At 52.3% G+C, this 24,986-nt stretch overlaps 6 protein-coding genes across 6 annotated transcripts; 3 read left to right on the plus strand and 3 right to left on the minus strand.

Annotated features, from left to right (window-relative positions):
• Nucleotides 1-5,151: 5,151 nt before the first annotated feature.
• On the minus strand, nt 5,152-6,733 carry FGR2 (Transporter; the record flags this gene model as incomplete). Its single annotated transcript, XM_065759171.1, has 4 exons — nt 5,152-5,381; nt 5,556-5,888; nt 5,950-6,430; nt 6,560-6,733. The coding sequence occupies 4 exons, from the start codon at nt 6,731-6,733 to the stop codon at nt 5,152-5,154; spliced, it is 1,218 nt and encodes a 405-aa protein (XP_065612269.1).
• A 5,792-nt stretch (nt 6,734-12,525) lies between these two features.
• N0V96_011142 (uncharacterized protein) lies at nt 12,526-13,422 on the plus strand (the record flags this gene model as incomplete). The annotated part of the gene is made up of 2 exons (XM_053197246.1): nt 12,526-12,863; nt 13,233-13,422. The coding sequence occupies 2 exons, from the start codon at nt 12,526-12,528 to the stop codon at nt 13,420-13,422; spliced, it is 528 nt and encodes a 175-aa protein (XP_053045337.1).
• Nucleotides 13,423-14,197: 775 nt separating this feature from the next.
• Nucleotides 14,198-14,936, plus strand: N0V96_011143 (uncharacterized protein; the record flags this gene model as incomplete). The annotated part of the gene is made up of 2 exons (XM_065759172.1): nt 14,198-14,485; nt 14,808-14,936. The coding sequence occupies 2 exons, from the start codon at nt 14,198-14,200 to the stop codon at nt 14,934-14,936; spliced, it is 417 nt and encodes a 138-aa protein (XP_065612270.1).
• Nucleotides 14,937-15,111: 175 nt separating this feature from the next.
• On the minus strand, nt 15,112-16,440 carry N0V96_011144 (uncharacterized protein; the record flags this gene model as incomplete). Its single annotated transcript, XM_053197247.2, has 1 exon — nt 15,112-16,440. The coding sequence occupies one exon, from the start codon at nt 16,438-16,440 to the stop codon at nt 15,112-15,114; it is 1,329 nt and encodes a 442-aa protein (XP_053045338.2).
• A 1,449-nt stretch (nt 16,441-17,889) lies between these two features.
• CDR1_7 (Multidrug resistance protein) lies at nt 17,890-22,843 on the plus strand (the record flags this gene model as incomplete). Its single annotated transcript, XM_053197248.1, has 2 exons — nt 17,890-21,126; nt 21,197-22,843. The coding sequence occupies 2 exons, from the start codon at nt 17,890-17,892 to the stop codon at nt 22,841-22,843; spliced, it is 4,884 nt and encodes a 1,627-aa protein (XP_053045339.1).
• A 430-nt stretch (nt 22,844-23,273) lies between these two features.
• N0V96_011146 (uncharacterized protein) lies at nt 23,274-24,671 on the minus strand (the record flags this gene model as incomplete). Its single annotated transcript, XM_053197249.1, has 1 exon — nt 23,274-24,671. One exon carries the CDS (start codon nt 24,669-24,671, stop codon nt 23,274-23,276), a length of 1,398 nt encoding a protein of 465 aa, XP_053045340.1.
• Nucleotides 24,672-24,986: the final 315 nt, after the last annotated feature.

The following is a 24,986-nucleotide window of genomic DNA, read 5'->3' on the forward strand; positions in this document are numbered from 1 at the left end:
TACACAAAGTCAACTCTAAAGCCCAAGCTCTGTCATCTCTTCCTTTATATCGGTAGCCGAAAACATCACGGCGGTGGCTCGGGGCGTCACAAATGAGCTTTCGGCTGATGTGCGCGTCACCTGAACTTTTGATCGCCGACGGGGGGATCACTGGCAGCGAGCATGATGCTTCTGAGCCCTACCAGCTTGCATGCAGTGACAATTTCGCCGTCGTCTTACGAAAATAGGTTTATGTATCGGCAGTCATGTTTTCATATACCTACCCAGCTCGGGATTGAACCTGCGCCGAAGTTGTTCGGCCATGGCTCGTCACAAAATGGTGGCGCCTCTTCCCCGAGAAGCTGCAGCGGTCCATCAGTGAAGCTCCTGATGACAGACTTCTGAGTAGTAATTATAAGTTTTGAAATTCATACCGCTCTAGTCATCTAGGGCTCGGCTTTTCCAGTGTCTAATACATTCCTGTTCGTGGTTTTCTCCTTCACCCCGCCTAGACCGTGGAGGCGTGTCGGATAGTCCCCGATAAACACAACGTCAATGCTCATACAACGGCCAATCGGCCATGATACTGACTCAAAATCTAACGGCAATACATCACTGCACCGTTGATAGATGATGGCCTACAAAAAAGGTAGTTCGGATGACGCACGCTGTGACCCGAAGCAAAACTCCATCACACGCACTTGAGGCTTGAGCGCGTCGCTATATAACTTCGGGTTCCATTGTGTCACTGTGCTCAGAGAGAGCCGTTCGTTGTCTGTAAATAACCAGCTCCACGGAATTACTCTAGACACTGCTCATCATCGGAACAACACCTCGATATCTTGCATCTATCGTCGTATCGGAATCCCTGTCTAGAGACATGAAGGCGCTCTCAGCTCTGCTCATTCTTGCAGCAATAGTCATCCATGCATTTGCTGCACCAACAGCGGATGCGAAAAATCTGGTATCAGAATCAAGTCTCGGAACAAAATACCACACATCCTGGGTAGAAGACCCGACCGTAAGGAACCTACACCTCTCGACGTCGCAGTTCGCTGACACATGATAGCAACCATGGCTTCGCAAAAAGGCTAGAGGACAAGGAGATCCTTGTGATCCTGGCAGAGGCGAGTGTGTGACAGGCCTTGGGTGTTACGGATGTGGGGGACACTCGCCAGTGTGCCAGCGTGGGCCTGGGTCAAATTTGTGTTGTCATCGAGATGGCCAAGCTTCCGTGGCCATATGCGATAGAATGAAAGGATGAGATGGTGGCCGAGTGTTCCAATAGGTGTTGGTTTGGACATGTTCACATTTATGATTCCTTCTCATCGTGATGGACATAGTTAGTCCATGAGTGTAGAAACAAGAAATCCAGATATTCTATGTGTACGCACACGATCCTGGTCATTATTGGGTTTCTTCGTTAAATATGCCGGGCTTGCATTCTTTCCTGTTGCTAACCCGCCGAGGGGGGACTGTTCGATATCGGTCTTGGCATTACCAATAATCGCTATTTTGATGAAGACCACTCTCTTCAATTTCTTTCTCAGGCATATATACACGAAATACACCTTGCTTCGACCACTTCATGGCTTCACAGCTCCCTAACCCTTCCTTCACTGATAGCAGCATGTCCATCAAGACCATTGACTAGTGTTGTGCATTGAGACCAGTCGAAACTGTGGTGCGTTCGCGACGAGTGAGGCCTAGTCAGGAACATGATGCACGCATGTGCCCATGTCTTCTATTTTGGGGGACGTCTGGGCTTTCCGTTGGGCTTCCCGTTGGGCCTCCGATTATTATTGTTGTTATTGGGGCGGCGAGGTGGCTTGCCACGGGCCTCAATGGTATCGCCGAGTCCCTAAGATGGTGAAGTCAGCTGGTGGTCTAACAGTGTATGGGCCTTGACTCAGAGCTTACAGCGACAGTGTCAAATTCAGGTTGTTCCTGTAGCTTGAGTGGTCAGTTAAGAGCACCAATAGGGTACTTGGGTTAGATAGAGTCGGGAAGAACTCACCAAAGCCTCGTTCCTCTAGTTACCCAGATCCGTTAGCATTCGATGTTGCATAGCTCATTTATTCAGTCAATTTACCTCAGATAAGTCTTGGACTTCAGCCCCAACCTGGAAGTTGGGAGCCGCCAGCGCGACGGTGGCATAGAATGCAACACCGATGGTGACGATGGTTTTGACAGAAGGGACGAGCATGTTGAATATTGCTAGCTAAGTCTTGTTCGATGTCCTGAAAATCGTGTTTGTGTGAGATGTCGATGAAAAAGGCGTCTCGTTCTAGAAGCGCCTCTCCGTTCAATATTTATAGACATTAAATACGTTGATCTTGACAGAAGACAGGAGTTAGAGTATATTACTTCCAATACCATCTCATGCATGTGAACGTTCAACGTTCGTTGCCCATCACCAACGGAGCCTCATGCTTCGGTCAAAACAACATAGACTTCACCCACGAGTTTCAACAAGAAGTCTCAAAGGCCAAGACTGCACGGCGATGGGGACATCAGAGAGGGGTTCGGCGTGGAACCAATATGCGACCCCCCGAAAACGAGTCACGACATCCCCATCAACTGACATGCGAACAGAACTGTTAACCCTTGCTTACATGTAGGAACTATGCAGAAACATGGGGATCTTAGTGTCAAGATTTCAGATGCGACGAAGTCTGTTCTGGTGGTGGTGCCTGCGGCATAACTAAGAATAGTCCCGCGGACCTCCCAACCATCCCATCTTTGACGAAACATCTGCCTTGATCGAGTCTGAAGGGCAGGGATCTATTATCAGAGGCTCGGCAAAAGTCGACTTCTCTTGGTAATTGGGGATCGTTGAGCCGTGTGTTCCGTTTCGTTCGGCACGATGGCACGGTTCATGATCGCCGCTGTCAAGAAGTGCTCTTATGTAGATCAATATGAGTTTCGTCAATGATGCTCCATGAGGCTAAGTGCCTTATATTCATTCTCAGATTTCGATCAAAGTAACTCGTTGACTCAACTGTCATGAGATAAGTTACCTTTTGAAGGCTAGCACTTTTAACCCCTCATTTGCCTTGACTTCCCGCTGCACAAAACCAAAACTTGTCTGGACTCTAAGGTATCCCGCCTCTCCCGCAAAGAGCCTCTTTTGACCCAAAGTCAACGATCTGCCCACCCTGTGACACCTTATTCTCAAAAAATGGGAAGTTTGCGTTGTTTGACAAGAAGTGTTTTGTTTGTCAGATTTTATTCAGACGAGCCTCGGCTCCAAAGTCCATTGTCTTTGCCGATCCCAAAGTCTCAAAGGGCTTGGCCTTTTGATCGACGCGAGCAAATTGACACGGCATCGCAGTGGAGCAATCCGTGAAACGAATCACCTGGAGGGGAAATACAGAATCCAATACTGCCAAGAGCGTCTGGATTGATGGTGGATAATGAGGCTTACATTAGACCCTGGTTAAAGTTGACGAGAACGATCGCGTCGAGGGGGGCAATGTATGGGCCATAAACATCTCATAAATGCATTGTAGGGCTGGTGGGAGCATGAACCGCGCCCAGAGAGCTGAGGCCAAGTCTGGTGCCGAGCTTTGATCTCCCGGCCCGCCAGACCGCCTAAAACTGCTCCCGCCGGCAAGAATTTCTGGTCTGGATTAGGAAGTTGGATGAGCCCCCGGAGCGATCTGGACCAAGGCTTGGACGACTAGCTAGAGTGCCAAGAAGGACATGGATGATGGTGAGTAGAGTACGCTGCCCGCCGACGGCCAACGCTCTTCCACTAGCAGCCGATGAGCACGTGCAATTTGAGCAGGATGTTGCGCAACTGGTTTTGAGGCTCTAGTTCGATGTGATAGCAAACTTAAGAAGGAGACATTCCGAACCGAGCTCAGGTCCAATGAGATCGGCAGAGTTGTCCAGCTACGGAAACTTATGGCTAGTTGCCCCGCAAATCCATTCACTTGCCATGTTTGCAATCTCTGAGTAATAAGCAAGTGGCATGAGTAGGGCTTTATGACCACATTACGATCGGTGACGATGAGATGGGGTGGGGAGCCAACGTCGTTAAAAGCTTTCTTTATGCTACTCCAATCTTGGGATTCTAGCTACGATGTCTGCGATCGGGATGTTTAGCCTGGCATGAGGATGCGGACTTCTCTCATGTTCCAATAGATCCGTCTGCTTTCATAGGGATTTAAGAATTGCCGATATCTGATCTTTCTCGCATCTTGACCCCTCTTCCTGCGACACCGAGAGCCCCGAGCTCTGCGGAAGGCCGAGCCGAAGGCGTGGTGATCCAAGGCGAACGGCGGCGCGCATCAGGAATCTCTCGCAGGGAACTCGAATGATTCTCGATCATCCTTTACTTACTCACAGATGTCTGGGCTGGACATATGATTATTTGTTGTTGACGGAGCTCCACCTGCAAGCATATCCGTCATATCGTTATCACCCACAACTGACCAGGCAAAACCAGAATCGGATATAACGGAGTTGAATGGGGGTATCGTATTTTATAATGAAGCAATCGAACTTTCTACCACCTCGGCTATCGATAACAGATCCAGCCGCAACATCATGTTTGTTAATGAAAACGAAGCATGCCTCTAAGTCTACGACGTTCAAATTGCTCTCCAGGATCGCAATCAAGACTTCTGAAACCAAGCAATCCGTGAAGACCGAATTTGAAGTCCACAGACCCCTCGTTGCGAGGTTCTTGTGCAACTCTGGAGGGCTTCTTTCCTTCTTCTCTTCACTCAGTATCGCTGCTGCAGTGTCATATCCAATAGCCAGATCAAGCCGGGGCAATCCAGACACCGGCAGGCCATTTCCTTTCCAATTCGACAACTACCGGCCAGGCGTGAGACCGGAAACTTCAAGCAAGTCTAGGAACTTCTCTTTCCATACGGCTCAAAGGGAAACAGAGCGGATACGCCAGCCATGACTCCAAAAAGTGCCGCGCAAACATACAAAGGAACCGATGTTGCCGTGTTCCCGCTGCTCGCAACGAAAGCAGACACGATACCCATAAGACGGTTGAAAGCGACAGCGATACCGTTGCCCGTGGCGCGATGGGCTGATGGGAAAACCTCGACGGTGTATGCGTAGAGTGTACCGTAGTAAATGTTGATTGCACAAGCTGAAACCGCATGTCAGCTGGAAATTCTTTCAACTTTGTGAGGGCTTGGGATCGAGTTACTCACCAATCGCGCAACTAAGGCCGATGTTCTGGTCAGCAGTCGACACCGCTGTGTAGCCGAAGAAAAACGCCATTGAGAGCAAAGCACCGATGGCCATTGTGTACTTGCGGCCGATGTGAGGAAGATTGGCCAGGTAACCAGCGATGATCGGGCCGGGAATGCCAGAGATGTTGGTCAACGTGTAGTTTCGCCACGTCTCGAATGGTGTCTCGGTGCTGTCCGGCACTCTCGAGGCAAGATACGATCTATCACTCTCGGTCAATCTCCAGCACATTCTTCAAAGTCGCGTGGAAACTTACGGCAGAAACACGTAAAACAGGGGATAAGCCAGACCGATCAGCGTCCAAGACAGCCAAACCAAAACAGTGCTTAGCGTCATTCTCTTGGTGTAAAAAAGACCCTTGACGTGAGCGCCCAGCTCGCGAATCACAAACTTGAAGTTGTTTCTGCTCTGGCCGGCGTTCTTGATCTGCCCGCACGCCGTCAACTTCTCCAGCGTGAGCGAACAGGGTCGGTTGTACTTTTGCGCCATCTTTTGATAGTTGCGCACCAGGTCTTCGTCGCGGCCGACGCTGAGGAGGTACTTTGGCGTCTCCTGAAGGCGCATGACGGTCACTCGTGCAACGGACGCGACGAAGACGAAAGCTCCCGAGGTGAAGGAGACGTAGCGCCAGCCGGGATTGTTGGACCAGTTGCAGTCCATACCCTCGGTGCAATTCCATCGCTCCTGGGCTGGGAAGCAGTCAGCACCTAATTACTACGTTGCAAGGCCGGGAAAGCCATCGCATCTTACTCAAAAATCCCCAGGCAATAAAGCCCACCAAAGCCTGTCCGAAACCCCACCACAAGGCGAGCGCCGTAACCGTCCACTGCTTATTACTCGGCAGGAACTCGAGAAAGACCGTCGGATCGAGCACCAAGTTACCGCCAGCTCCAAACGCCGATAGCGCGGTGAAGAAGCCCCAGGACTCGATATTTGGACTCGCACCCGAGACGATTGTCGCGAGAGACGTGATGAGCAGTGTGACGTTGAACGCGATCCTCCGCCCAATGATATCCGCGCCGAAGCCCCAGAAAATCGCTCCGATGAGCAGGCCCACGTAGAGCGAGACGGTGCCGGCGTTCGAGTAGGTGGACGGTTTGCCGAGTTCGAGCATGGCGCCGGCGTTGGTGACGGACTGGACCAGGGCGATGAGCGAGTCGACGGCGTAGCCGAAGCCGTTGAGGACGAAGAGCTTCCAGTGGAAGTTTGTCCAGCCAATTTCATCGTTTGCCTGGGTTGGTTAGTTTCTGTAGTTAAGCGGTTGGCAGCATTGAGAGCTGTGTTGGCGGCGAACGTGTCTGGGTGAGAGACTCGCGAGCCCAGACTCTGGAAGCTTTTGGTTTTTTTGGTTGGTTCATACGTCATTGACGAGGTGCATTTTCATTGCGAGCACGGGATCCTCGCCCTCATTTTCCAGAATGTCTTTTGCCGAGCTGACGGAAGTGTCTTCAATGTCAGAGGCCGGGGCCCCTGAGTCGACCGTCTTCTTCTGTGTCGCCGGTTCGAACATCTTCGCGTCCGGTTCGTGATGCATCATGCAGTATGATGCTTGGTGGTTGAGAGGGAGAGGGATGAGGCGAGGACGGGGAGAAGCGGAGCGGCGAAATGAGAGAGAGAGCCAGGCGTAACGAAAGTAGAAAAGTAAAATAAAATAAAAATGTAAAATTCAGACGACTTAAGAAAAGGTCCAAGTTGTCTCTTCACTGCGGGGTGATTTTGTGAGCGAGGAATGAGCCTCAACCAATGTTGCACGGCCGAGCGAAATTGGCGCAGGGCGAAAGTGTTCCACTATTGTACTTCTGGGACCATGTCGTTGAAGCTATCCTGTTCGTCGTCTGCCGGCCCGCTTCCTATCTCATTCGCTTGGCCCATCTCATAGCGCGATTAAGCTGCATGGTGGAAATGGCATGGTTCTCTTGCGGTTACCATGCTCAAAGGCGGCGTGTATTTCCCCGAGTACAGCAGAAAGCAAAACACCAACACACCGAGAGCTTAGAAGATAGTGGAGACCTGAGCGAGATGTCTGATCCATCATAGGATAGACGGCGTAGAGCCGGGGGGCTTCTCCGCCTTCGAAGACGAACTTAACGAGGTTACGAGACTCTAGCAAACGATATGTTCGATATCTCATTGGATACATCACTTGTCGAAGCATCGCTGACACCACTCTTGATGAAACGTTTCCGTTAGTGGTGCTTTGGCGGAAGAGCGATTCGCCAATGACGTGTACGAGCATCACCCCACGTGCGAGGCGAGATTGGAGCTCCCGTCAAGGTTAGGAGCGGATCAGCAGGGAGGACACTTTGGAGAGGACACAGACACACGGGAGAGCACCGCGTTGGCCGCCGCACAGCGATTCATCCTTGCGAGTCGGCATGAGCCTGTCCTCGATAAGAGAGGAGGCCCGCGGGCCGCCCAGGTCCCAACTGTAAACTACCTTATCATCCTCTGCTCCGCAAGTTAGGTGAAATCATGTGACTTGTCCCGTTATTCCCGTACTTGAAGAGGGGAAATCAACTATCGGGAAAGATTAGTGAGCTCGAGCTCAAGATAGGCCGTCTCCTTGCCCCCTCCCCGTTCCGTCCCCACAATTCCTTTGCTCCATCCTCGGCCGTTCTCCACTCGGTCCGTTCCGGGTTTCTCCGGTTTATTCCGGGGCCTATCGCCCGGAGGAGCGGCCCGCTTCCGTCATTCCAGCATAAAAGTCGCTGGTGTAAGGCGGATCAATCCGGCCGATGGTTTTGCAAGCGATGCCCTTGCCATTGATTTGCTTTTCATTACTGTTCGGCAGTTATTGACCTTTGCTGAGATAAAGCGATTGAGATAACAACCCACGTCCGAGATATCTGTCAATCTGAAGATATGCGTAATGAAATCGTGGTGTAGGATAAAGTTCCTTATCTCGGACGGTATGGCGAATGCTAGGCTGAGATATTTTTCTCAACGCCGTCAGCCTCGCCCAAGCAGGCCTACAATGAGGATCCTGACAGTAGGTATCATGGGTGGATCGTCATCTGAGTCTGGTTTTCCAACAGAGATTAGCCCGACGATGATGATATTCAAATGACTTTCTGAGCCAGTTGAAGATAAAACTCAAAGGTCAAACAGTTTCTTGCCGGCATCCGAGTGTATACCTCGCCCCGGGCATCGTACACCTGGCGTGATGGAAAGAGCCATTTCTGGAAACTGCAGTCTCTGTCGGAATACATGTCATAGAAATAACGAATGCATCATACGATCATGGGGGCGATGATGAATCATTGAATTTATTCATGCCAGTTACTACATGTAAATAGATCTGGTACGTGAAGGAAAATAATTCCGAACCTTGAAGCGGCTCCCCATAGAATTACTCATATATTCCCCCCAAGTGACCGTCACGGCTACTTCAGTTAGTGATCGAACTGGATTTCTAGCCCTACTGTTTTCGGTGTTTCCATCGCTGATCGAGAATTACAACGCATGGAGCATATGGAAACTCGCGTGGAATTGCAGTAGAGCTCCACCGATACAGGATCACGTTGCCGCAATATCGACCAAATCGACTTGTAAAGCACTCTCGCAAAGCAGGTGCAGGAAGAGCCTCAATGGGATATTTTCGAAAACGTCGAAGCAAGCATGTTTGAATACCCGTTGCTCGGCAACGCTCATGGTTTGTGTTCTCCCTGGGTCGTATCGAACATGCATCTGCAAAAAGCAAGTTTGTAGCGTGAACAACAAGCCGCTAGAGCTGTCGCGACTGGCAAGTGACACTTATCGCGTCATCGGTCCGAGAATCTATTTTGCCTTGCAATAGAAATGGTACGGATTTTGATTGTTTTTACGGATACGCTTAGAAGATCGCCGGACCGAGCATTTGAAACCCACTCCCATACGGATAGAGGACGTATTTGACACATCGCCGACTACAATGCTTGGCCAGAATTCTATCCAGTGGCAGTTGCGCGGGTGCTACCTTAGTGAACAATACTTAGGGACTAACGCGACGGCACACAGACACGGAATTGAACGTGCACAACGGGAGGTTCCCAATCCCCGAGGCGGCGATTTGGCGATGCCGTGACCAAAAGGGTTCTTGGAACATAAGCAAGACCAAAAGCAGAAGCTATCCCCTGGCATCCCGTACAGCTGCCGCATGGCACCCGTACGGCAAAGTTTGAGGCTTCAAAGGCAAGTAAGGATATGTCGTGAGTAGTGTAAAACCTTGCGCCTAAAACTTCAATTTTCTTCCAGGGGACCTGTTTGCTAGTCGCTATCCGTATTAAACTCCCGTTCGCAAGTAAGGTTTATGATACATGCGACTACGGCGTCCCGCTTTCTCACCAAGGTTTCTCCCCATCTCCAAAGTTTGGCCTATTCTTAAAGTGAAACCCTTGGTCCATTCTTCGGAGCTAGATCCTATGGAAAGTATCGCTTTCTCGTCAAGTCTTCTGGCTTCAATTACTTACATATTAGGATTCGCAACTTCCTTTTGCGGGGATTTTGCGTGTTCAACCAAGCTAAATCAGACACCAACGGGCAGACAATTCCCGGTGGGCGCGACACTTGGCTATCCACCAGGTGTAGCCGGGGTTCGGAGGCGCAGGCACGAGATCTGGGGGCACAAAGAACGACCTTCGGGCGCTGTGATTGCCGAAGAATGTGGCTGAGAACAATACCTACTTCGCTTCGATCCGACATTAGATCACCTCCAATGGAGATATGTGTATCCGTATTGCATGAAAAAGCTTGTGCGATTTTATCGACGGTTGCAACGAAGACGCGATTCCGAGAAGAGCCGTGCAGACGAACAGGGCCGAAAGGGCAGACACGTCGAGTAAGAGCAAGCACCTGCGCCGCTGCACGGCAGGCAACGAGTGTCGATCATTGAACGAGCCTACGCGGGGGCCAGGGACTTTTTCAAAGGGGCCAAAGGATGAACTCAGACATGATCAACCAATTTAGGCTCTAGTCAAGAGTCCAAAAACGAGAGACAGAGCCTGCAGGGAAGATCACAACCGGCATGGACAGCATTGGGCAGCCTGCTGTCAGGCTGACACTGCGCTCACGGGGCTCACTGCACGTAATTTTTCAAGACGCAGATCATCCCGTCTCGCCCGTCCGTCCGTCTAGTCACGAGGGCATGAGACATCAGTCTAATAAGGTTCTGGCTGTCTGACAGAAGCACTGCAGGTTTGCGGCAACCCACAGTAGGTGGAAGCGATGCTACCACAGCCCTGATTACATCGATTTTGGCCCATTCGTGTTCCCAACACGGTTTAGGCGAAATGGTCTTTTAGAGGACTCTGGTGACTGATCAGTGAATGAATGCTCGTGCGCACCCAGCTCCCATCGCCCCATCGCCGGGGACTGGCGGCGTGCGGAGCTCTCAAGACGGACGGAGCTTCGACCCAAGTGCCCCGACGGAAATCCAATCTGTCAAGAACCCTGCCATCGATGGGCTGGGCAGCGAGCTGACTGGGATTTGGTCGGCCAGGTTGGCAGCTCTCTAGACAGTGGACATTCTCTGCCAAGTTCTGGACCGATTCTGCCATCCGATGGTGCGGGCTGCATCGAGAGCGAAACGCTAGGACTCGATGAAGACCTGAGCCCATGGTTGGGTTCGAGACGGGTTCGACAAGCGGCCAAGCACCAATGCCAACCTCCCGAAGTCGGGCTTTAGACTGAACTTAAAGAGACGCCGAGGGGAGGAATGGCGGTTAATTACGAGCTTAGTATCCTTCCCCTCGCCGATAGAAAGAGAGAGGCAGGGACGCCGTTGTGCGCCGTTGGGCAGACGTATTTTTATCACAGTTCGTGTGAAGGTTCACAGATCAATGTCCCCTGAATCGGCAAATCGAAGAGTCTCTCACAGGACCCCAGAAGTTCCACGCAGAGGCGAGACATTTGTTCTCTCGGTGCCAGTCCTGTCCGCCACCTAAGACTCGAGAGAGGGCGAGAAAAGTCTTCATTTCGACATCCGGTTCCCCGTTACGAAAGCGAATCACCAACGGCGCTTGGCTACATGGGTCTCCCCATGCATCTCCATGCGGGGAAATTGGAACCATCGACCTGTTTAGCAGCTTAGGGCCCCGACAACCCGAGTGAAAGGGCAGCAGAGCGGTGCAGAAAGCGTGCCAGTGTGCCAGTATCCCAGGAGCTGAGCAGCTCGTCGTCACAATGGCGCGCACCAACTTCTTCGTACTAACTACGAAGAGTTACCGATAGACAGACAGACAAGCGTGACAGGGCCCCTTGGTGTTGACCGTCACGACGAGTGGCCTGTCTCGTCGTTCGTTCGTTCCATGTCCCCCCTTGCAAAAACAATGCTGGCGACCCTTTACCGTTCCCCCGGGCCATCGCGCGAATCACACCTCATGGACCGCAGTCTCGGATCATCATCAATGACCTTTTTTGCTAAAGTTATGTTAGCTGCATGCAAACTCGGCAACCATTTGTCTTTCCTCAAAATACCCAACTCTCCCACCCCCTTCTCCTACGGCTTTCTTTCCTCCATTTTGCCCCTTTTGCTCTTCCTCCTCCTCCTTCTTCCGCCTCCTCTGTGCCTCTCTAGTCCAAACTATAGACGAATCTAGCGTACCCTTCCTCCGGCCTCCTCCTGTGCCTCCCTTGCGTCCCTCTCGCGCCTTTCCCAGATCGAATCAACTCGAACCCCGCGCGGTAATCCAACAGAAGCTAGAATAAAGACGGCTTGGCATTGGGCTGGGGTGGGTGGTAGTAGCTGACTCAGAATCCACGTCCCTACTTTTGCGAATCCCACTCCGTCCTCCCTTTTCCAACCCATTCCTGGGCGGCTCTTCTTTCAGCGACGGCCTTTTTGTGGTTGTTTCTTGCTCCGCCCCCGTCCTCCTCTTTAAACATCTGGCTGTGCCCTTTCTGGCCTTGTCAAGTTCGTCCCATCTGCGTTTCCCTTTTCCCCACACTTTGGACGTCAAACCGTTTTCCCAAAAAAAAAAAAAAAAAAAAAAAAAGAGCAACCACCATCAGAATCCGTCCCTTATTCAGCGCACTGGGGATCCCGAGACCTTGGGACCATCGGCCGCTTTCAGCCAAGGGGCAACTGCGCAATTCGAATCTCGTCAAAGAGAGAGCTCATCAAGATCACATTGGGATACGGATATAGCAACCTACCAAAAGCAAAAAGGGCCAGAACAACAGGGAACTCGCTCGAGAAAGGAAAAAGAGGCGTTTCGACAAAACGTACAAGAACACAACAATGTCAGCACCAGCATAACGGCCCTCGTTGCCGCCGCGCCCCAGCAGCCAGCCAGCCATCAACTTCACACTGGAACCCGAACCCGACGACAAAACATCACCAACACAGATATGTCGGCAGATGTGACCTTTGACATCGTCACGGCCAGCATCTGCGCCCTCCTCATCATCGTCCGCTGCGGCTACCGCATCCTCCTACGATGCAAAGTTCACGATACGTGCCACCGGATGTGGCACGTCGACGACGCCTACATGGCCTTTGCGCTCCTCCCGCTCATCGGCCGCACGACTTGCATCTCGCTCTCCTTCTACCTCAACCCAACGCACACGTACGATGCCGCCACCGAAGAGGCGGCCGCGGCGCGGAATCTCAGTGTTGAGAAATTGGCAGAGTATTACGTCATCTCACACAAGCTGCTTATACCGGCTCGCATATTCTATGCATTATTGTATGTCGCTTACACCTACTTACCTGGATCTATTCCGCCTCACCCTCACTGTTATGAGAGTTTCGGACTGCAATTCAAGGCGGTGTGTCTAACATTCGTTCACTGCTGACCGTGCCACCTTTCGCATAGCTTGTGGTCGTTGAAGCTTTGCCTACTCAACTTTTACTCTCGCTTTGTGGACATCTTTGGATGGGGCAAAGCTGTCACGAATGCTCTTTGGTGGTTTATTGTTATTACGTTTTTTGTTATCTTGATACCCACTCTTGCGGAATGTCGGCCACTTTACTTGTAAGTTTTTGCCTTTCTTTGTCAATCCGACAAACGTAATGCACTCGAGGCCTCAACTCCATCTAACACAGTCACTCATAGCATGTGGTCCCCTGATCCTACGGGCGCGAATACCTGCCACCGAGCCCTCGGAAATCTCGTCACAATGGCCGTCTTCAACATTGTTACCGATATCGCGCTCATCATCTTTCCCTTTCCCATCTTTCGCCACGTTAAACTCGACAGCAAAGTGTTCGTCTCCATCAGACCCCTAGGATCCCTCAATGCTTGATTCTCTGAGGACTAACAACCCTGTAGTAAGGTGCAGCTCGTACTCTTATTCAGCATCGCTGGTGTTGTTGTCGTCATCACCATCCTGCGACTACCCATGATACTGAACCAGGCAGTATCCCAAAGATCTCGGTCCATGGTAAGGTTTCCCATCTGCGTCTGTTGCTTCTGAGAATCGCCCGTTAACGTGTCTTGTCCAGTGGGCATCCATAGAGATACTTTGCGCCTGTATCGTCGCAAACACAGCATTCTTTTACGCGCTATTAAAAGATTACCAGCGAGGCCACGACTCTCGCGGGGCAAACTCGAGCTACGCGCAGCAGCCCGATTATTACATGCAAGCAATTCCTTCGCCAGAGTTGCGAAGGGGATCCTCGGCGCGCTCCGATGGTTTGGAAGTGCCGGACCATTGGTCAAGGGAGAGCAGATCAAGTAGATCTAGTAACATTCCTATCATAGCATAAATGACGAGATGATGGCGCGCATATTGAACGTGTCTACCACCCACGCGATGTCTCTAGGTTGCGACAAGGGACTCCAGTCTTTCTGCTAGCCTTGGAAGACATGTGAATATTTGATGATCCAATGAGGACTAGTGCTGACTCTGATGTATTGACGTAAGGGGTAAATCAGCCAAACTTGGAATGCCACTGCTACAAGCTACCATCTTCATGACCAGCTTCATCATCAAATCTCCATATAACCAGGTTCTTCCCCGCGAAGCAACTACCCTCGTCAACCCGCACCCCTCAATCGATATATCGAGACCGGATACAATGGCAGACATCTCTACGCTGTCAAATCTCTCATCCTACACCTTTGGCGGGCTCTGCATTCTCTCCGCCCTCCCATTCGTCGGCATCCCGTTTCCCAACCGCCGCGCCGCAGACTACTACGCCGGTAAAAGCGAGTGGATGTCACAAATCTTTCGCCGGCGCCTCACCCCCGGACAAGCCGGATACTTCGGCGCAGCTTTACGCATCGCAGTCGGCGCCGCTGTTATAGTCCCCGAGACGAGGGAACCTGCGCTGCTCTTCAACGGGGCTGTGGTCACGTACGGGACTGTAAGGGCTTTTTGTAGATGGGCGACCTATGCTTCCGCAGTGGGGAATGTTGGCAGCGATTGCGGTTTGTCTTGGTCTTGGGCGTTTGTCACAAGCTGCCTCAGTAAAAGGGGTCTGATTAGCGAGAGAGGGAGACTTTCATGTGCGTATGATGCTTGAGTAAGATCCTGGGAATACTGATCAAGGTCGTGCCATACAGCCTGTGAGCCCTATACGACCATGCACATTATCATTGAGTCACAGGGTTGAGGATCATGTTGAGTTTGATATTGAAGTTTTCGCGAGTATACCATTGGCTTTCTTACACTTTGCCATGATCCAGGTAGTCTTTAACCGCGTCGTCCGCTTGCCCCGGACCATCTACATGCACCAGTACACGGTGATCCGGCCTCACAACAATCCCTTTACCCGCCTTGATATCCAGTACGACACCGTACCAACTCTCAGGTAAGCCGAGGCTTGCCACATCTAAAGCCCAGTCGCAAGACGCGAATGCGGGATTTGCATGGTGCAGCACGGTAAATCGATCATAGGGCACGAGATCCAAGAGGGACAGCCCATTACTCGTGTTTCCATGCGGCAGCCTAGCCCCAGGACATGCCTGCGGCACATAGACCGTCGGGTCATCAAGCAAAGCTTTTTGTAGAAGCTGGATCGTCGTAGATGAATCCGAGCTGGAGCGCAAGCGAGTCAAAGTGTCTACTCGCCTCCTTGACAGCACCCCCTGCCGCAGCGGAAACGGCGCGCCGTTGAAGGAATGCGTCCATGGTGAGATCCGATTCCGGAGCTTCTTGTGCCTTTGCTTCTTGGAACTGAATAGCGAGGCCAACAAGAGAGGTACTGACGGAGTAGAATGCCGCCTCGCTGGCCTTGGAGTACTCGAGATTCGCGAGTGCGACGGGTCTGCGCTCGCGCGTGAAACTGGCGAGAAGGTTTGGGGTACCTTTTCCATTGACGATGGAAGACAGCTTCCATACCAGGTTGTGTGCGTCCGCGATACCCGTGTTGAGGCCTAGACCACCTTGAGGCGGCAAGCTGTGCGCGGCATCCCCCACGAGAAAGACACGGTGCTTGGCGTCGCTGTATGATGATGCCACGCGCGGTGCCGTCTCCCAGGTGGTACGGAGGACCTCTGAGTACTGCATACCTGGGAGACAGGCCTCGATTGGCGGGGCCTCTGAAGCGGGGCCCATGACGGGCGTGACGTGGACAAAGGAGTCGTCGAGGTTGTGTGCGATGAACTCGCTGGGGTGCTCTGGGTGGAAGCAAAAGTAGAGCATGGCCTCGCGACCCGGCGGAAGCGCCGCGCGAAGACTGCCTTTGCACACGATAGACTGGTAGACGTGGCCTGGTCCCATGGATTGGAAGTCGATGCCGGCTGTCTTTTCTCGCACGGTCGAGTTTACGCCGTCGGCCCCGATGGTGAAGTCGGCCTGAATGATTTGTCTCATGGTGCTGGCGTCATTTCCTCGTCCAGTGGAAGTGCTGCACGAGACGACACAGCCAGCTTCTTCTGTGTCGGTGATGTCGACGGAGTCGACCTGCCACCCTCTCCTGATTTGAGCGAGGCCCGTCTCTAGTACGGCCTTCTCAAGCAGTCGCTCCAGCTGCGGCTGCGGCCAGTTCACCAAGGGTTCAGCCGTCAAGTTGCGCATCTCGTCGTCTTGACGTTCGTACGGGAAGCAGCCAATCTCGGCATCTGCTAGTCCGTAAACGAGCCGAACCTGTCCGGCATCTGTAGGGTTGGCTGCCTGTCGCCGGATGTAGGCCACATCCAAACCAGCTTGGTGGAAGATTTCGAGCGTCGACGGGTTGATGGTGTGGGCTTTCGGGTGTTCTGATATGTTGTGGCGTTTCTCTAGAATAATGCACTCAATCTTTTGGCTGGCGAGGAGATAGGCCGTGAATAACCCTACCGGGCCTGCACCTGCGATGACGACGCAAGTCTTTTCCATTTTCTGAATGTGTGTCTTCGTGTCAAGATAGAATTATGTAAGGTTGCTTGTGATATCAAGGTTGGTTGGCAATAATCACCTACCTACCTAAGCTACGGATGAATGTTAAGTGGATGTAATTTCAACTGTGTGAGCACTGCAAAGACGATGTAATGTAGAATATCCGAATACATCTTTAAATGGCTGAGCGTCTGATCTATCATGGGCTACCTTGGCTGTAGCTGATAGTCCTATGCTTTCTTGTCTGCTCGTGTTTCCACCAAGATTAAAGTCCGAACTCTACTAAACCGAAGGGTAGATATTGTGGCATAGACCATTCTTACTAACGTTATATCCCGTGATCCAGCCAGGATTCTTGCGAGAAATCTCCCCAGTGCCATTGGCCAGAGTTGCATGGGCCATATGTCATTACCTTAATTCACTTTCTTGATCGCACGGCACGGCCGACACCAAGTATCTCTTCCGTGATGATCAGTCTTATGGATCTCACTGGAGACTTTCACCCGGCATTCAACAGTTCAGGGAAGATATCGGTCACTATTACCGTTATGAGTCTGGCGCATAAAAGAGTTTAGGCTGTCATCATGAACCTTGGCGGCCGGTTTTGCGTTTCTCGGGAGCGTAAAGGAGGCCGGTTGCCGTTGAATTCGTCAGTGCTCAAAGAGTTCAATCAATTCCAAGTCAACGGATTCCCATGATGTCAAGACAGCCTTTCGCTCCCGTATCCGTAACCCCCCTTTTCAACGACGTTTAAACTCAAGATCACGGTCAAATTAGGTTTGTTGCGCGTTGACAGCGAGCGTCAAAGCTCTATGCGGCTCACACTGTTTCCTTGCTTTATGTGCCGGGCCATCCGTTCCAATGGACGGGCGGGAAGTTTTATTCGAATACTCCGTACTCGCCAAGCTCGCATCCATTTCCTCCAAGCTGCTTACACATTTCCTAACCTTATACTCAGATAATCAAACTATAGCCAAGTACTTTTCTTTTCCGTTTTAGGTTGTTTAAACTTTCGTCCCAGTCGGAGTCGTTCCCGATGCTGGATAACAGGGGGCGGGCTTAGGCGTGAATTGCCGTCCCTACGTGCTGTCTGCAGCCATTGTAGACCTCCGCGATCCATCCCATCTAAACAATCCTGTCTAAGCAGTCACTTCGGCATGGTCCAGAACACTACTGGAAATACTTAATGATAGATATTTGCAGGCATTTAGCGCCTGGCACATGTGTCTCCAAAACCATGTGGTCATGATCACTGTATGTTCAGTAATATAATTCATCAAAAGCAATTCAATTGATCCAAGGTCGGCATCGCAATTCACTTGAAGCTTCACTTCGGTCGCGATTGAAACTTCTAGAGAGTTGAGGTTAAATCAAGTGAGCTTCAACAATACCGTTTCGTTAGAACGGATTTTGCAGCTCAGCACACCTGCATCTCGGACAACTACAGCCATGCCTGCCGCACTCTCCGCCGACGAAAAGACAGAGAGCGAGCAGCCGGCTTTACAACCTTCGCGTCCGTCTCGCCATCGCGCCTCTCTTCTGAGTTTTCCTGGCGCTCCACCTCCCAGTGATAATCGACCTAGATCCGTGCACATATCTGCGGATGAATACAAGGCCATTACAGATCTGGTAGATCTAGCAAAGTCGTTTCTCGAGAAACAACAACAAAATGGCGAAGCCTCATTATCTTCCACCCAGAGCGACTCTGTGCTAGACGTCTCAAAGGCTCCAAAGCAGGATGGACCCCTCGACCCCTTTGGCAACAACTTTGACGCCCGAGAATGGGCCAAAGCATTCTACCGTCTCCGCTCCGACAGCTGCGAAGTGCGCAAGGCCGGCGTCGCCTATCGCAAGCTGAACGTCTCGGGCTACGGGTCCGACACGGCCTTCCAAACAACGGTGGGCAACGCGTGGTGGCTCAAGGCCGCAGGGGCTATGCGTGGCTTATTGCGTATAAAACGTCAACAGGTGCGCATCCTACATGACCTCGAGGGAGTTGTCAACGATGGAGAGATGCTTTGCGTGCTGGGCCCGCCAGGTAGTGGCTGCTCGACCTTTTTGCGTACGATGGCAGGAGACACGCAAGGCACGCAGGTGGCCGAGGATTCTCACCTCAACTACCGCGGCGTGAGTGCCGATGAGATGAAGCGCTACTTCAAAGGCGACGCCATCTACACCGCCGAAGAGGACGTTCACTTCCCGGTGCTCTCGGTAGCTGACACGCTCTTCTTCGCCGCGAGGGCGAGAGCGCCTAGGACTCGACCTGCAGGGCTCTCGGCAGACGAGTATGCGACGTGGGTTCGTGACGTGACTATGGCCATGCTTGGGATCCAGCACACGATGCAGACCCCTGTTGGAGGGACTGATGGCGACACAGTACGTGGCGTCTCGGGCGGCGAGCGCAAGCGTGTGAGCATCGCCGAGGCGGCGCTGAGTTTCGCGCCGATCCAGTGCTGGGACAACAGCACACGCGGGCTGGACAGCGCGGCGACCGTCGATCTTTGCAAGAATCTGCGCGTCCAGAGCGATATCATGGGCATGGTCAGCATGGTAGCCATTTACCAAGCACCCGAGGAGGCCTACGAGCTATTCGACAAAGTACTGGTTCTCTACGAAGGACGACAGATTTACTTTGGCAAGACGACGGAAGCCAAACGCTACTTCCAGCGGCTGGGCTTTGTTTGTCCCAAGATTCAGACAACACCGGACTTCCTGACATCCATGACTAGCCCAGCCGAGCGCGAGGGCATCGTCAAGCCCGGCTACGAGCAAAAGGTCCCGCGTACCCCGGATGAGTTCGCCGAGGCGTGGCGGACGAGTAGTCTCCGCCACAAGCTCGGCGAGGAACTAGACTCCTACGACGCATCCTTTTCTTTGAGCAGTAGTGGCCCGCGCAATTCACGCACACACTTTGCCGAATTTCTGGAGAGCAAGAAAAGTGATCAGTCTTGGATGCAACGATGGAAATCTCCCTACACCCTCTCGTACCCACGCCAGGTTCTCTTATGTCTATGGCGCGCACTCGCGCTGCTCAAGGCCTCGCCGCAGATGACGGTGATGATGCTCGTCCTCAACCTCTTCCAGACTCTCATCGTTGCCAGTGTCTTCTTTCGTCTGCCCGATACGGCCGAGTCCATCAAGTCGCGCAGCACGTTCCTATTCACTGCCGCGCTGGTTAATGCCTTTGGATGCGTACTCGAGGTGCCAGCTTTATACGCCAAGCGCGCCATCGTCGAGAAGCATGTCCGGTACGCCTTATATCACGCTTCAGCAGAGGCCGTTGCCGACTTGGTTATGAGTCTGCCATATAAGCTGCTCAACGCGATCACGGTCAACACAATATTTTACTGGATGTGCAATATGCGCAACGAAGCCGGGTCCTTTGTGTTCTTCGTGCTGGTCCAGTTCGCTATGACCTTGGCCGTAAGCTTACTCTTCCGGCTCGTTGCTTCCGTCACAAAGAGCCACACGGCAGCCCAGGCGCCTTCGACCATCGTGTTGCTCACGCTGGCGCTCTACACGGGTTTTGCTGTTCCGCCCATGTATATCAAGCCGTACGCCAAGTGGATCGCCACACTCAGCCCCGTGTCTTACGGGTTCGAGGCTCTTATGATCAACGAACTAGGCAACGGGCGCAGGTTTCCTTGCAAGACTTTCGTTCCATTTGGTCCGAACTACGAAATGGACGCTGCGAGCATGACGATGATGGCGCGGACGCGCGTGTGTGCTGCGCAGGAAGGCGTGCCTGGCGAGACATTTATCAACGGAAGCAAATACATCACCGGTGCGTTTCGGTATATGGACAGCCATCGATGGCGGAACGTCGGCGTTGTCTTTGCATTTGCAGTCGCCTATCTTGTGCTGCATCTCATCGCCACAGAGATGGTGAGCAGCACTAAGAGCAAAGGAGAAATGCTTGTTTTCCCTAGGGGCAAAGTCCCGACAAGGCGGACTGGAGAAGCGACTAGAGACGTGGAAGACCAAGTCACCAAGGGAAAGACAGAAGCCCCAAGCGGCCATGACGCTGACAACAACGGTGACTTGACCATTGACCGCCAGACGGCGATCTTCCACTGGAGCAATGTCTGTTACGAAGTCAAGCTTAAGAAGAAGGAGACGAAACGCATCCTAGATGGTGTGGACGGATGGTGCAAGCCGGGAACGCTCACTGCACTCATGGGCGTTTCTGGTGCCGGCAAGACTACCCTCCTCGATGCCCTCGCCTCGCGTCTGTCTGTTGGTGTGGTGACAGGCGAGATGCTTGTCGATGGTGCCCCGCGCGACGCCTCCTTTCAACAGAAAACGGGCTACGTCAAGCAGCAGGATCAGCACCTCCTCACGTCGACGGTGCGGGAGGCCCTCACTTTCAGCGCCGTCCTCCGACAGCCGGCCCGGTTTTCACACAAGCAAAAGATTGCATACGTCGACAAGGTCATTGAGATCCTGAGTATGGAAGAGTATGCGGATGCCGTCGTCGGTGTCCCCGGAGAGGGTCTCAATGTTGAGCAGCGCAAGAAGCTTACTATCGGTGTTGAGCTGGCTGCTCGTCCTGCACTTCTTTTGTTCTTGGATGAGCCTACCTCGGGGTTGGATTCTCAGACGAGCTTGTCGATTTGCACTTTGCTTGAGACGTTGAGACAAAACGGACAAGCTATCTTGTGTACGATACACCAGCCGTCAGCGACTGTAAGTTGTCTTTTGTGTCACCGGAGTACCGCTTTCTCTGTTATTCAGCACACTGCTAACATGAAATCAGCTTTTTGAGAGGTTCGACAGACTCCTTCTTCTTGCTCGAGGCGGAAGGACTGTCTACTTTGGCCAGATCGGGCCCAACGCCAATGTTCTGGTCGACTACTTCGTCCGCAATGGCGGGCCACGACCCAAAAGGGGGAAGAATCCGGCTGAGTACATCCTCGAACAAGTCAAAGCCAGCGGAAGTGGGAAGAACAACGTGGACTGGCCCGAAGTATGGCGACAAAGCACCGAATATGAAGAGGTCAAGGCACATCTGGCAAAACTGAAAGAAACAAAACACCAAGACACAGCACAACAACAGCCGCCGCAGAACGACCCCCCCTTCGCCGCTCCTGTAATCACCCAATTCTCCGAGGTAACCAGGCGTTTAGCCAAGCACTACTGGCGTACCCCGAGTTACGTCTATGCAAAGTTGCTCTTGACCTTTGGCTCGGCCCTCTTCATCGGCCTCTCCCTGCTCAACCTACCCAACACGCAGACGGGCATAACTATCCAAACCATCGCCATATTCATGTTCCTCACAACGCACCTCAATCTTACACAACAGATCGTCCCCATGTTCGTGTCCCAGCGCACACTTTACGAGGGACGTGAGCAGCCCTCGCGCACATACTCGTGGGGGGCTTTCATGGGCGCGCAAATGGTTGTTGAGATGACCTATAACGCGCTCATGTCCCCGCCAGCGTTTGTGGCGTGGTACTATCTGGTCGGGCTACAACGCAACGCAGCAGAGACAAATGATACCGCAGCTCGTGGCGGGCTAGCGGTCTTGTTCATGCTCGTCTTTTTCCTGCAGGCCAGCACTTTTGCGTACATGATTGGGGCAGCCTTTGACCTCGCCGATCAGGCTGCAGGCATCGGCAATCTCTTGTTTGTCATGATGTTCATCTTCAACGGCATCCTCGGGACACCACCTAAGTTCTGGGTGTGGGTGTACCGCGTCAACCCCTTCACCTATCTCGTCGAGGGATTGCTGGGCACAGGGCTCGCGAACGCCAAGATCCAATGCGCTGATAACGAGTTTCTGCTCGTGAATCCACCTCTTGGACAGACGTGCGGCGAGTACTTGCAGCCCTTTATTTCCCAGGCGGGCGGATACCTCGCTGATACGACTGTCTTGGACAACTGCAAGTATTGCACGACGAACAATACGAACCAGGTCTTGGCAGGGGTGCATGTTGAGTTCAGCAACCGCTGGCGCGACTTGGGCATCTTGTTTGCGTACGTCTTCTTCAACGCTATTGCTGCTTTCGGATTGTACTACATCCGAGTGCCCAAGCCCAAAAAAGATAAGGACAACGCATCGCCATCAGCATTGCCATCACCCCAAGATGGCAGCAATATAGACCCTCCGCCTAAGTTTCCCATGGAGGAGTCTGAAAAGCAAGCAGAAAGGTCCTCACAGGCCACGCGGGCCGGCAAGGTTCTTGGGTCACTTCGATCGTCTATCCACGGCGGCTTACAAGGGCTTGGGGGTGGTGGAAAGAAATATTGGGATGATGACTTGGAGAATGCGGATGATGCTCAAATAATTGGCAAGGAGGCAGAGTTGGGATACTTGAGTGAGGGCGATGAGGGGAACCGGGACGTTGATATTCGTGATTTCACCATGCAAAGGTCGCCTGTGACTCCTCAATATTGGATTTAATGGGAGGAGGTTGATATGCTTGGTAGAAGTAATAAGTTAAATTGTACAGTAATCTTGAAAGACACATCTTAATTCTTGAGATAATTACTTGAATACTCACATTTGGGTTCGAGCGCGATATGAATGATACAACCTATAGACTGTACATTCCGTCCCGTTCAATACTTACTGGACCATTGTCCTAAAACATGGAATAAGGTAGAATTTCACGAAACACGAAGGGTTGGATCTTGTAGAATGGGGAGCTGAATTAGAAAAGATGGCCGCACGCCGCATCGAGATTAATACTGTGGGGAGGTGTTAGGTTTTTCATGTCAAGTACATTAATACATAAAGTACCTATGGAGAATTCGTCGTTGGAGATCTCTTTCAAGTGATCCTTCAAACGAGAGATTGATTCAACAACTCTGGTACTTACTTACTTATAGTGCTAATGGCTAACATCTGTGTCTGTCACGCGATCCTCCTTCAGTCGACACTCAATGACATTTCCCAAACCCCGGCAGATCCACACCCTGACAATCTTCAATCCAGCCGCCTTGACAACACGATCCAAGTCTTGGAATGTCCTCTGTCGACCGTTGGGACTAGCAGTCAAAACAAATCCTCCGATGAGCCCCATTGCTTGGAACGCTCCGTAATTCTTCAACAATGGGGCAGGCGCATCGGGAAGCAGAGCGTCGCCGCAAGTCGGGTGTGGTATGTACTCGCCAATAAGCAGACGCGACTTCCCAGGCGCCATGGCGTTTCTGATGTGAGCGAACATGGTGGTCAGGTCCTTGTCCTGCCAGTCCACGATGACGGACCGAAACCAGTACACGTCGGCGCCCTTAACGGGGTTCTCGTTGAAGAAGTCATGAGGAGTGAGCTTGACCGCGCCCGAGGTTAACGCCTGCGGATCCATCTTATTCCAGTGTGCCGTGGCGTGCGTGATCATGCCGGGCTGGTCCTGGACGATGCCGACAAAGTCGTTCTTGCGATGAGGGAAATTTGTACGCAAGGACTGGATCGAGCTGCCGAGTCCGCCGCCAACGTCGACAACCACGGCGCCGTTCCGGAGGGTGGTTTCCCAGGGGTAACCGCGCACATCGGTCAAGCCGTGGAGGTACTCGCCCAGCGAAGCGAGCCAAAAGTTGAAGCAGTCGCGCCACTCGGGGTGCGCGTTGAGATACTCAAATTGGCCCATGCCCTTACCGATACTCTTGGCAAAAGCTGAGTCTCGAGGCGCGTAGCTGGCGCATAGGACGGGGTCCTTGAGCAGGCTAGGCAGCACATCGGCCGTTGGAAAGAGAAAGGAGGCGAAGCGGACAGAGTTGGCCAGTCGTTCATCTGTAGCGAGGGCTGTGGACGCTTCGTCGTTGGCAAAGACATCATGGGAGGTCTCGGCAAAGATGTGGTGGGTGCAGAGAGTCCGCATAACGAAGCCCAGCTTGCTCGCATCGGCGATGCCAGTCTTGGAAGCGAGAGCATCAAGCGTCGTAGGTCCGTTGGCGGCCAGGAGCTGGGGTATCTCCCACTCAACGACCATGTGAAGCGCACGAGACACGTAGTAGCTGTGGGCCAAGTGGCCGAGACGCCATTGGGGCGTCAGGATAGCCGCCTCGAGCGATGCTGTGGCAGCGATGACGCGTTTACGGGCCTCCTCGGCCTTGGGGGTTTTCGGGATTCGAACATCATGGTTCGTCTTGGCTCCGTTGCTGACTGTAGACTTGCAAGCCGAAGAGGAAGAGAGCTCGGCAATGAGGTCATTGGTTGAGCTGGTTAATACGGCTAGAACCGAGCGGAGATATGTGATTTGTTCATTTTGTTCTGCAATACCAATAGCCATGTTGACTAAGGATGACGAATGTCTTTCTCTCCGTTGTATTTGTTGACGTATGGGTATTGCGTATCACTTTCTCTGTTTGCTCTTTTCACCTGATTCCCTCTCCTAGCCGGGGTATTACTTGCAATTGACTTTGTAAGTTGAGGGGATATAGCTCAGGGATGGTGATAATAGGAAGCCCTGCGGATTCGGACTCGGCACTGCTTGTATTTATGATCAATGTGAATGACGTTTTTTGATAGGGATATGAGTAATAGTCCCAGGCATCAGTTAGTTCATTGCAGGGAGCTCTGGGCTTTGAATATTATAGAGAGCTGT

Source organism: Colletotrichum fioriniae (assembly GCF_027942845.1).
Source record: "Colletotrichum fioriniae strain IMI 355084 chromosome Unknown scaffold_16, whole genome shotgun sequence".
In the NCBI taxonomy this organism is placed as follows: domain Eukaryota; kingdom Fungi; phylum Ascomycota; class Sordariomycetes; order Glomerellales; family Glomerellaceae; genus Colletotrichum; species Colletotrichum fioriniae.